The following is a 12,483-nucleotide window of genomic DNA, read 5'->3' on the forward strand; positions in this document are numbered from 1 at the left end:
TATCTAAAGGGCCTGTCCCACTTAGGCGATTTTTTCGGCGATATAGCCGAAAAATAAGCTGTCGCCACATGGTCGCGGCTTGACGCGGGGTGACGCCTGTATTGTCGTGAGCGGTCTCCTCGAGTGTCGTTATTTATTTCTTGTCGCCACTGGATTTTGAAATGTTCAAAACCTCTCGGCGACAGTGGGCTTGACGTTGCCTGATGTTGCCTGTCTTCTCCTGTCGTAGGTTGTCGCCAGGATGACGCCAGGTGATGTTGGTTGTCACCGGGTCATGACCTCAGTGAATTTCATTGGCGACAACCTACATCATCCTACATCAACCGGCGACAGTTCCGGTGTCAATAAAAGTATTCAGTTGTCTTCATTTGTTGCCAACAGGGTCGTAGCTTGTCGCTGGTGGAGGTAGGTTGACTTGGACATTGTCGTAGGGTGGGTGCATTTCCGGCGTCACGCCGCGACAGTGACTGTTGCCACAGTTTCCTAAAAAATCGTTTAAGTGGGACAGGCCCTTTATTCATAAACATATACATGATATAGTACAGAATGTGTAATATGTTGCCATTTGCAGCACAAGGCATTTAATTGCATTTACTTGCAAGATTTATACTGTCAGGATCAATTAAAACAGATTTTCACATACATTCTATGAGTGAGAGCTTTAAGGGGCTCTTTACACAGATTCCAGTCTCTCAGTGTGCATTGGTGGGACAGCCTTAAACCATGGCCTTTATTTGACGGTCATGGGACCATCTTTCGGAATCCGCCAGCTCGCAGAGCCTGAAGAACATTTCACGCTGGCAGATGCCTGATTATTTCTGCTCAGGGGTAGCACAAACTCATCTGGGAAGGGCTGATGGTAGTGCAGATATCGGCCACATGGTCAAGCCTATTCTTCACAACACAGCATGTAGTGACATTTGGTGTTTCTACATCCAAGGCCTGTACACAGGTTGATGCCAAGTACAAAGATGGCCTGCTCTGTATAGTGAAACATGGCTCATGTACCTGCTGCCATGCAAGAGCTGGGTCCGTGCTTTGTGCAGCGACATTGACAGCACCTTGCCCCTGAGGACCAGGCTCTTCCTTGCAGTCAAGAGGGAACAAGCGCTCACAATCCCACTTTGTGTTTCACAGTTGCTGTACACCCCGCCCAGTTCTTGAACCTCAATATGAACCTGACCTTGAAGGGACCAAAATATCAGTCAGATCAGCTAATAAAGTACACAGACTCACATTTGCTGTAATTCACTCTGACCTTCATGGCCTGGTCAAATTGATCATTGATGCTCACCAGACTGTGGCTTGATGGTGGATCTGAGCAGAAGATACTGTTTTCATCCATGACTTTGCTCTGAGATCCTCATTTACTTTCATCCTTTCTGCTGAATTCAGCAAAAGGTTCAAAAATGAAACGCAAAGCGGAGGAGAGTAAGCAGCCTGGGCTAACTCCAGAATTTATTGAGAATTGCACTACTGATGGTTATGTTGAAGAATCACATCAATTCACGGTCCAAGCTGACCAGGCAAATGCCCGCGGCCCTGTTGCACACATGGGTGATCATATTCCTGATGGAGCAAGTCTAACAGATATCGTACTGCTGGATACATCACGGGTATCACCAGCTCCAGAGCAGTTCTGACTCAATTGGCAATGATAGGGTGGCACAGTGGCACAGCAGTAAAGCTACTGCTTTGCATGGCCATGGGTGCTGTCGGTACAGAGTTTGTACATTCTCCCTGTGCCCACATAGGTTTTCTCCCACATTACAAAGATGTGCAGATTTATAGGTTAATTGACTACGGTAAATTGTCCCTCGTGTATAGGATAGAACCTGTTGCCATTGTTAGCTGGTGGGCATGTACTCAGTGAGCCGAAGGGCCTGTTTCCACACTGTATCTCTAAACTAAATGTTGAAAAGGCGTTGGGCAGAATTTTGTGATCCATTTTAAGCAATGAGATGGGTTACCAATTTCTGAATTCTTCCCTCTTTCCCTTCTACTTGTAGATCAGGGATATGATGCGTTTTCTCGTGGATTGTAATATGCTGCCAAATGAAAGCATTGCAACACAGACAGGAAAATCTAGTCTCACAGAACTAAGCTCACCTCAGATAGAGAGCCTTTGCTTTTGGGAGTCTTATTCATCTGGAAGGAATGGATAAACCTACTCAATATGTTCAGAGTCAATGGGTACCCCAGACTTTCCCACACGTCATCTAAAATTGTTCAGGGCAAGGATAGGACTTTCTGTCTGACTTTGTTATTTATGGCTCTAAAGACGTATAAAACAGCATAGAAAGAGTTACAAGATGGTACTGATCCATCCCTTTCTTTAAGGTTGCTGAGCACAGAGTTCCTTCTGCAAAGATTTTGGAGGATAAAAGCACGGGCATGTCTCATCCCACTCCATGGAATAGATGCTGGATTGGAAGTTGAGTTGAAAGGAAAAGAACAACTTGCTGGCTCATAATCTTGTTGCATTTCTCATCAACATCCACCCCCACCAACTGCAGCAGGAGCCTTCGGGGAGTTGACGCATTTTGTTTCTAACTCCGCTTTCTGGATGCCTTTGAGCATGAAGAACCTCTGATGTTTTTTCTTTGACCGCTTTCAGTTGTTGCCTCCCACAGACTGATCGAGGGTCTCTTGGTTGTGGAAGGCACCCAACTTGCAGCAGTAAAACATTCAGTAAATGTGATTTTGAACCACGTTTCACTGATTATATGGTTCATTTGGGAAAAGTGGCTGCAATATTTCTGTTTACGAAACAATATTAATAATAAGCTAAATATAAAAAAGTTGTTTTTGTAATTTTAGGTGATAGAAGCAAGGTATTACAAGGTACTAATACTCATTGTGGACTGAAGGGCAATGTTGCACTGTTAGCAATTATTAATTTAAAGTAACACTTTTTTCAAAATGTATTTTCTTTTCCTCACAGATGCAGTCAGGCTGGCATTCAACAGTGTAACTGTGAATAATCTACTAATACATACGAGTGTTGGCACTGTACAGCCTAAATCCGCTTCCATTGTCGGGGAAACTGCAAGTATGAATGAGCATGCAAGAAAGACAGTCATATCCCTGGCAGCGGTGAGTGTGGATGGGAACGCAACCCCTGCCACTGAATCAGAAGAAGAAAAAGCAAAAAAACTTCTCTACTGTTCACTATGCAAAGTAGCTGTAAACTCATTGTCGCAGCTGGAAGCACACAATACAGGTTGGTGCTTTTATAATAATTGGATTGGCTGCAAAAAATCTGCTCTGCTTTCTATTATGCAATGTAATTGTTCCATCGTGATTCTTGAAAGAACATAAGGTGAAAATATTAATTAGGTGGCACCAGCAAATTGTAGGTGGACGGTGTGTTGTTTCCCAGCCACAGGTGCAAATTAAGTCTAATTAAATTAAGCTAATCAAAGGAAAAGATAAAATATTTTCCAATTAATGCCAGTTTTGAGGAACAACAAAGATGCTTCTTGGTAGCTTGCAAGGTGGATTTTCAATGTGGATGGCTATTTTCAAAATATCTGTCCGGACATACTTTGGATTTCTCCACTAACATAAAACATCCAAAAGATAATCTTGAAACAACCTATCTGCATTTTACGTTTATTGACAACATATGAACTTTATATGAAGATAGGATATTTCTAGATTGGCCTCTGGATTATATTATACCATTAAGAAAAACCTATTTGTATTTGCTCCTTGTGGCATGCAAACCACAATGCTAGCCTACAGGGTATGCTAGAACCTTTAAATTAGTATAACCTCATATTACAGGTTTTGCATATATAATAGGTCCAGAGGAATTGTTTTTACACAAAGATTAGTGGACCCTGGAACACATTGTTAGGGGTGGTTGTGAAAGCAGATATGATAGTGGCGTTTAAGAGGCTTTTACATGGAAGTGTAAGGAATAGAGGGATGTGGATCATGTATAGGCAGATGAGATCAGTTTAACATGGCATCATGTTTGGCACAAACATTGTGTGCTGTACTGTTCTATGTTCTTTATAGACCTGTGCAGACAAGTTGGTCAATCAAGGCTGTGCCATTGTGCCAACACTTTATCTATCACGGCTCAATATTGTATCTCATCTCCAACAGACTTGCTAATTTTCAGAACAATTGAGAGATTGTTCAATCTCTGCAATGACATTCCAGTCACTCGAACCTCAGTAGTCAAGTGGAGACGCAAGAGACTGCAGATGCTGGGACCTGGAGCATCAAACAACCTGCTGGAGGAACTTAGCTGGTTGAACACTGGAAGAAAATTAACAATTGATGTTTCTGACCAAGACCTTTCATCCGAGTTCCTCAATCAGATTGTTTGTTGCTCAGCCGTCAAATTGCAATGAACTCTCAGGATCCGAGCTCCAAGGCAATGTTGAGTTGTTAACAGAAGCACCTGGGAGAGTGGGCATTGCACTTAACATCCACAAAACCAATGGCGTCTAGCAAAGCAGCCTACTGCACCACACTACACTCTGACAATAAAAGTTCACAGTGAAACATTGGAAAATGTAGACCACTTCCGGTATCTCAGTGCCACCCCTCGGAACTTGCAGACTGAAATGTTGAAACTCATCACCATCTTCAAGTGGCAGCATACATACCCATTGATCGATTGAGTGAAAGAGCATTTGGGATTCAGAAGCTCAGACCTGGCACAAGCCTTTGTGTCTGCAGGGCAGCCCTGATCCCCGCATCTGAGACATTGACTACCTACAGTGAACAGGTCAAGGTAATAGGGAAAATACTATCTATGCAGGCTTCACAAATTCCTTCCAATTCACTATAAGAATATAAATGTCCTTTCCGGGGCCAATTATCAAGGTCCTAATTACTCTTAGCAGTTACGTTGGGCAGGCCACATTCACCTACCCAACACAAGACTCTTGATACAGAAGCTCTATTCTGAGCTCTGGCAAAGGGGGATTCTATCAGGAGGACAAATTGAAAGATTCAAGATGATGCTCACAGAGCAGTGTGGTGTAGTAGATTGTTAGACGACTTTGGTTTTGTGGATGCTGAGTGCGTGGCTCATCTTCCCGTATGCCTCCGTTAACAGGTCAAATGCAATATTTCCATTTACTCCTGGGAACATTGGCCTTGCTAGCCTGCTCTGAACCAACAACACCAAAGTGGAAGCAAGCCATCCTCTATCCTGTTGGACTGCCAAAGGGAAAATAGAATACCTAAATAATTCCTTTCACAAGAGGTTTGATGAAAAATTTCATGATCATTCTTGTTCAAAGAGGAAAAAAACCCATTGCTCCTCTTGGCCTTGCCTTGCAATTCATACACAAACCTAGTAGCAAATGTTCAGAATAACCTGCCCTTGCCTGTCAATGGCAATCAGTCATGACTTGCCTTCTGGAGAAAGCAGATTGTTTGTGCGGACATGGCCCTCTCTATTATTGTATGCTGAACAGGCACAAGCATTTTTGGCAGAGGAACTAGAGTTTGTATCTGGAGAAACATCCCTTTTCCTACTCGTGTTTGTGAATAATGCTCTTTTCTCTTTCCAAGCTCAAAATCCCCTTTTCTGGTTACATCTTGTACTTTAATCATTCTTTGAGTTTTACCACTGCATACACTGGTCTCAAATCATTTGTACCTCCTTGCCATTAGGGTAAGATCTTCATCTGTCAAGGCTGGTGTAATGGTCATTCACGTTAAAATACTTCAAAACAGGCATCTTTTGCAACTTGGAAATGGATGGGAAACAAATTGCTCTCGATTCTGATGGCTGCCTATACAGATGGAGACAGTTTCTGTCCTGGCAACCATTATCAATCACTGAGCAACAATAGTACAGTTGCTTCATGTCCCTGCCCCAATAAAACTGTCTGATCCACCATTACTTTTCCCATAAAGGTGAAATCAATCTTCTTCTGCTTTGCTGAGAATTTTGACTTCACAAAAGATGAACTCGGTCGGTGGAAAGGGACTTGGTTCTTATGGCACTGATGTGCTCTATTCCCCTGAACCTTGCTCCCCTTGTGGAACTATCAATGGAGCTGGATTGTGAGCTTGAATCAGTCATTATCAGCATCCTCTGGAAACCATATGAACTGCCTTCACATGCGCCAATATAAATTTTGGGGTATGTTATACACAAAGGGTAAGGGAGAAAAAAATTGAGAATGTTTGGGATTGTATATATAATCTCCACTTCACCTAAATGTCTCCCGTGAGTGAAATATCTTTGAGGATTATTGCCACACACAGTGGAATGAGACACCTCTCTAAAATGCTCTGTGCAATCTCAATTCTGAAGGGAATTTGAAAAGTAAATATATTGCCTGTTCCATTTTAATTATTATTCAGTGTGGTTATCCAAATAACATTGCCCTTCGATTTTACAATTTGTAGCTCTGAACTTGGGATGACCTTGTAGACTGTGATGTTTCCCCTGTGCAGAATAAACTATAAATAAGCTTTTTCAGTGATTTCTGAGATCACCGTGTAGAACAGATATTAAAAGGTAAATAACATTCAGATCCTGCAATGAGTGGCAGTTTTAGGAACAAGAGTAGATTAGCTACCGGCACCTCACATTCAATAATGAAACATTACCAGGGCAGTCAAGGAAGAAATAAAAGTAAAGAGTCAAAAGATTTTACCAGATAGACAAAACAGAACATTTAAATCTTACAATACAATACAATACAATTTATTTGTTGTCATTTGAACCCAGAGGTTCAAACGAAATTTGGCTTCTGCAGTCATACAAACAAGCAGAAGAACCAAGACACAACACAATTTACACGAACATCCATCACAGTGAATCTCCTCCTCACTGTGATGGAAGGCAAAGTCTTATCTCTCCCCTGCACTCCTCGTTCTCCTCCTGATGTCAGAGTCAAAGCCCCCGGCGGGCGATGGTAAATAAGTCCCGCGGCAATTATAAAGCCGCGCCGGGTGATGCAAGGCCCTGCTCCGGGTCTTGATGTTGGAGCCCCCGGCGTGCGCTAACAAGTCCCGCGGCCATTTAAAGCCCCGAAAAGCGGTCTCCCATCAGAGACCCACGGGCTCCCGGTGTCACCGTCCACCGGGCCGGCGGCTGGAGCCTCCGAATCTCCTAGGTCGGGCCGCAGCAGCGCGCCACCACCGCTCCTCCCGCTCCGAACTCGGCCAGCTCCACGATGGTAAGTAGGTCCTCAGCTCCGCGACTGGAGCCCCAGGTCGTTCCGGTTGGAGGCCGCTCCACGGTGCTCGGCCCCAACGACAACGGAGACCCGACAAAGAAAAGGTCGGGTTCTCCGTGCAGGGGAAATTTTTTTTAAAGTTTCCCCACCCCACCCCCCGCCCCCCACACACATACCCAGTTTAAAAAAAAAAAAAACTACATACAAACGAGACAAAAAATTTAAAAAATGACAGACGGACTGTAGAGGCCGCTGCGACGTGAGTCGCGCCGTCCATACTGAAAAAATCTTGACTTGGGAGTCAGAAAATTACAAAAATGTGAAATTCTGAAAATCTGTAAAAAGCTACATAATATTCTATTCTAGACCACTCCACTGGCCTTGAGTCCTAAAATGAAGCAGGGACTCCCTTCCTTTCCAAATCTCACTGAGCCTGTGCATCCTGCTCTTAAGCTGATACCTGGAGAAATGTCACTACTGTCTGGATCACTAATAATATAGGCATCCCACTGACAAGTTGGCCAGAAGATCTGAGTTTGACAGTAGGTCAGCAACATAAGAATGGACTGGTGTCTGAGGAAACTCAAAAGTATCTCCAATCTGCAGATTAGATGAAGGGCCCCAATGAGTTCCAAAATTTCCTGCTCTCCTCAGAATTCCTGCAGTCTGGCCTTTTCATTTTTGCCCTGTTCCCATCCCAATTTGTCTTTATCATTTAATGTACCCTGCTTTTTATGCTGTTACAGAGTTTATCTATTTTTTATAATCTCCTCTTCCCTCTCTACATTTTTTAATATTGAGGAAGACAGTCACCTTCTGTCAGGAGCACTAAATTTACAATCTCAGCTTCCAAATCCCAGTTCCTGAGCAGTCAGACAGAAACCAGATAGGTATAAATCATAAACTTTTAGAAAATAGGCAATTGTTATCAACAAGAGAATATTTTACGAGGATGTTGCCAGGACTCAAGGGCATATTGTGGACATCTGATGGACAAGGTAGGACTTTATTCTTTGGAGTGCAGGATGCTAAGAGGTGATCTTACAGAGGTGTATAAAATGATGAGGGAAATTGACAGAGAGAATGCACAGTCTTCTACCCAGGGTAGGGTAATCAAGTGCCAGATAACATGGGTTTACGGAAAAAGGCGAAAGGTTTAATAGAAACTTGAGGGGCATAATTTTCACTCAGAGGGTGGTGGGTATATGGAACGAGTAGCCAGAGAAGGTGGTTGAGGCAGCTGTAATAACAACATTTATTATTGTTGGTCAGGATCACGGACAAAAAAGATGCAGAGAGATATGGGCCAATGAGACTAGATTAGAGGTCGACGTGGACGAGTTGGGCTGAAGAGCCATTTTCCGTGCTGTATGACTATGAGTCTATGAATCAGAGCATCTGCATGTTCACCTAAATGGTCATATATTTGCCATATACCATGCTTGATGTTTTTCCACAAACCAACTCTGTGATGTTCACCATGTGATCTCTTCCCACACTACATTAAATTACTTGTATTACATTGACAAATAATTCATAAACTATAACAAACCATTGACATACTAAATTTGGTATAACCATACTAAATTTGTTATTTGTTATAAACAGGCTCCAAGCACAAAACAATGGTTGAAGCTCGGATTGGAGCCGGACCTATTAAATCATATCCCAGACCAGGATCAAAAGCTAAACTTCCAAACGGTACAAAAGGTTCAGGATTGCAAAACAGGACTTTTCATTGTGAAATGTGCGATGTTCACGTCAACTCAGAAATTCAACTCAAACAGGTAAATAATAAATGATATCCAAATATGCAAATTAGCTTCCTCCCTATCCCTTGACACATTCCCCAGATTCCAAAGGAGGTGTTCCTTTACCTCCTCCCTCACCACCATCCAGGGACATCAACAGCCCTTCCAGTTGAGGCAGTGATTCATCTGTACATCTTCCAACTAGGCTAGTTGGTGCGCAATGGCCATCTTGAGCTTCCTTTTGCCATTTTTAACTCTCCTTCCCATTCGCAGACCAATCTGTCTTTCCTTGGTCTTCTCCATTGCTACAGAGAGGAAAATGTAGATTGGAAAAGCAACATGTCCTATTCCGCTTGGGAAGCTTACAACCCAATGGTATGAACATTGAATTTTCCAATTTCAGGTAACCCATACTCCTGGTGTCCTCTCCGACACACACAGTGTCCATCCGATTTTCTTCTCCAACACTTTTATCATCCTATCACCCACCTGGTTTCATCTGACATTATCATCTCCCCATCTGGTTCAACCAGTCACCTACCAACCCTTCCCCCTCCCCAGCTGGTCCTATCTGCCCATCATCCCCTCCCCATCTGCTTCTACCTATCACCTACTAGCCTTTAAGCCACACACCCACCTCCTCCCAGGCTATCTTTCATCTTCCATCTCAAACCTGATGCAGGGTCTGCAAGACCCAAAATGTCAACTTACATCTTATATGCAAAGCTACTTACAGAATAATGCATTTTTTTGTATTATACAAATTAATGCCCCGTCATTTACTGTATTGTTTGTATTTTTGTTGTAGCACATATCCAGCAGGAGGCATAAGGACAGAGTTGCAGGAAAACCATTGAAACCTAAATACAGTCCCTATAGCAAACTGCAACGCAACTCAACTATATTGGCAGTAAGTCCCATTGCAATGTTGATTCAGCGCTGAAAACTACAATATTGGCACAGTTTAGTTATTAGCATGTAATGTACATGAAACTCTTGTTACTGATCTTGTACACTTGCAGTATTTTGTTTGCATGTAATATTGCATTCTGTTTTGTGAAAATAATATTTGTACATCTATCTCTTCCTCACAACCATACTAAGATATAGAACATTAAACAGCAAAGCACAGGACCAGGCCTTTTGGCCCACAGTGCCTTTGCTGAATATGATGCCAAGTGCCATGACTGAACACAATACATAACCCTCTATTCCCTGCATATCCATGAGCTTATCTAAAAGCCTCTTAAATGCCACTACCATATCTGTTTACGCCACAAATCCCTGTAGCGTATTCCAGACAACCACTTTCATTGTAAACAACTTGCCCCACGCATACTCTTTAAACTTTCCGTTTCTGATCTTAAAACTATGCTCTCTAATCTTTGACATTTCCACCCTTGGAAAAAGGTTCTGAACATCTACCTCATCTGTGCTTCTCATAATTACATATGCTTCCATCAGATCTCCCCATAACTGCTGATGCTCCAGAGAAAACAATCTAAATTTGTCCAACCTCCTTTTAGTTCATATCCTCTAATCCAGGCAGCCCTCTGGTAAATGTACACCCTCTCCAAAGCCTCCCCATCTTTCCTGTAATGGAGCAACCAGAACTGCACACATTACTCTTAAACGAGAATCAGGTCTGTATAGAATGACCGAGATTTGCCTTGAATACCAAGAACCAAGACAAAAATATGGAACACAGTCTCTTATAAATGTTACAGAAACCAGTGACTTTATTCATGTGTTTCTGGGTGATAACGCCATTGATCTTGGAACTTAGACTTAATTAATATGGAATGCTGCCAACCATCTGCACGTACAGTGTAGCTTATTATCCACAGAGTTCTATTGTGATATTTCTCTGTAGATGCATAGTTTTAATCTCCGTATCTACATGCATGCTCTATGAACATTGGTAAGTTCATAGAGCATGCATTTTATGAATTTACCAATGAGCATTTATGTTTTGACTAGTCAAGGACCAGTGATCAAATTCACATTATTCGCTAAGTTAGTGATGTTGCAACTAATTGTTTCTGAAGAATATCACCGGCATTATATATTGTGAGACATAACTTTCTGATCTGGTGCATTATTAAAATATATAAATATTATTAAATAATAAGATATTCGGAGCACAAAATGAGGCTATTCATCCTATTGTTCCATGGCAGCTGAAGAAGATACAGCCACTTGGACCGTATTATATAGTTAATGGCACTTCAAGAACATTATCAAGTACTTAAATTCACTAAGGGCTCCTGCCTTTGTAACCTTGTAAGCACTGATTTCCAAACTCCCACTGTGGTGGAAAACAAATATGCATCTGCTGATCTCTGGAAATCAGTGCCACCTGATAATATTGATTATTCTGCTGAAGGGATTTGTGCCTTTTTAACAACTCCACCAGGGGCCCTGATGGTTTTATTCAATTAATTACATGTATTCTCATTCCCATTCCAAAATATATCTAGTCTAATCAATCTTTCTTGATAGTTAAAATCTTCTCAGTCCTCATAAATCTTTTTGCCCCTCTCTGGTGATGTCATGTTCTCCCTGGAATATCCCATACTAGCTGTAATATCTTAGTTTGTGAACTATCTGTTGTTTTATACCTTTCCAGCATAGCTTCCATGCTCTTGTATTCTGTACCTTGTCTCATAAAATATCCCACATGCATTTAATGACGTCTCTTTCTGACTTCCCTCCCACATTCAGGGATTTGTAAAAATGCACTCCAAAACCGTCTGTTCCCTACAATTCTCAATATTCTATCATTTATCATGCAGTCCTTTGACCTATTTTCCTAGTCTTTCTGCATTAATTTGTAAATCTCCATTTGATCCTTTGGTCAGTCAATTGGTGCTTCTTGCATTGAGAGCTTACAATAAAAGGACATTGTATTACATCCGACAAAATTCCACTGTAAAGAGCCATCTGGTCACTGAGGACCCTTGGTCCATTCTTTTGCTTCTTCCCACTGAACCAATTTTGGATTAACTCTGCACGTTCCCTTTGACGTTATGGGATTATACTATATTAGTCTGTCACTTAAGATTTCTTCAAGTTCCATATTGAAATCCAGGTAGATTAAATTATAAAATTCCAAAATCATGAACCTTATTTTGTTATCTCCTTTCATTTGTCAAGACCCTCCCATAACAAACCTGTGTGCTTCTCTAAATGACAATCCTATCCCTCAAAACTGTTTCCAACAAACAGTTAGATCAACAATGTGTCCGAGAGCAAAGGCTGGGCTTACTAACAATAATTACTCAGTGTGTTCCTTTCCTTTTCAGCAGTGGTGTGATGTGGGAGCTTAGACTCCACACCCTGTTGCCGAAGGTGCTCAATGGATCATGATCAAGAACTTTGCTATTTTGTTTTCAAAGCCTGGAGATACTGTATATTTTCTTTGATAATTTGGCTACTTAAATCTTAGTGTTTATGGTAGTATGAGTAATTGCAGAGGTGTAAATAATGCACAGGGGTGCAGCAGTTAGTGTGATACTTCACAGCTTTAGAGACCCGGGTTTGATCCTGACTCAAGAGCTGTCAGTGTG

The 12,483-nt window shown here is 41.9% G+C and overlaps 1 protein-coding gene across 4 annotated transcripts in view; it reads left to right on the plus strand.

Annotated features, from left to right (window-relative positions):
• Positions 1 to 12,483, plus strand: part of znf385b (zinc finger protein 385B) — a 263,021-nt gene that overhangs the window by 246,637 nt on the left and 3,901 nt on the right. For all 4 annotated transcript variants that reach the window (XM_033023838.1, XM_033023839.1, XM_033023837.1 and 1 more), the window contains exons 5-7: positions 2,945 to 3,223; positions 8,772 to 8,950; positions 9,723 to 9,824. In XM_033023838.1, coding sequence (XP_032879729.1) covers positions 2,945 to 3,223; positions 8,772 to 8,950; positions 9,723 to 9,824 — 560 coding nt within the window. The remainder of the gene's footprint in view (positions 1 to 2,944; positions 3,224 to 8,771; positions 8,951 to 9,722; positions 9,825 to 12,483) is intronic.

The sequence above is a fragment of the Amblyraja radiata genome, chromosome 7 (assembly GCF_010909765.2).
Source record: "Amblyraja radiata isolate CabotCenter1 chromosome 7, sAmbRad1.1.pri, whole genome shotgun sequence".
NCBI classification, from domain to species: domain Eukaryota; kingdom Metazoa; phylum Chordata; class Chondrichthyes; order Rajiformes; family Rajidae; genus Amblyraja; species Amblyraja radiata.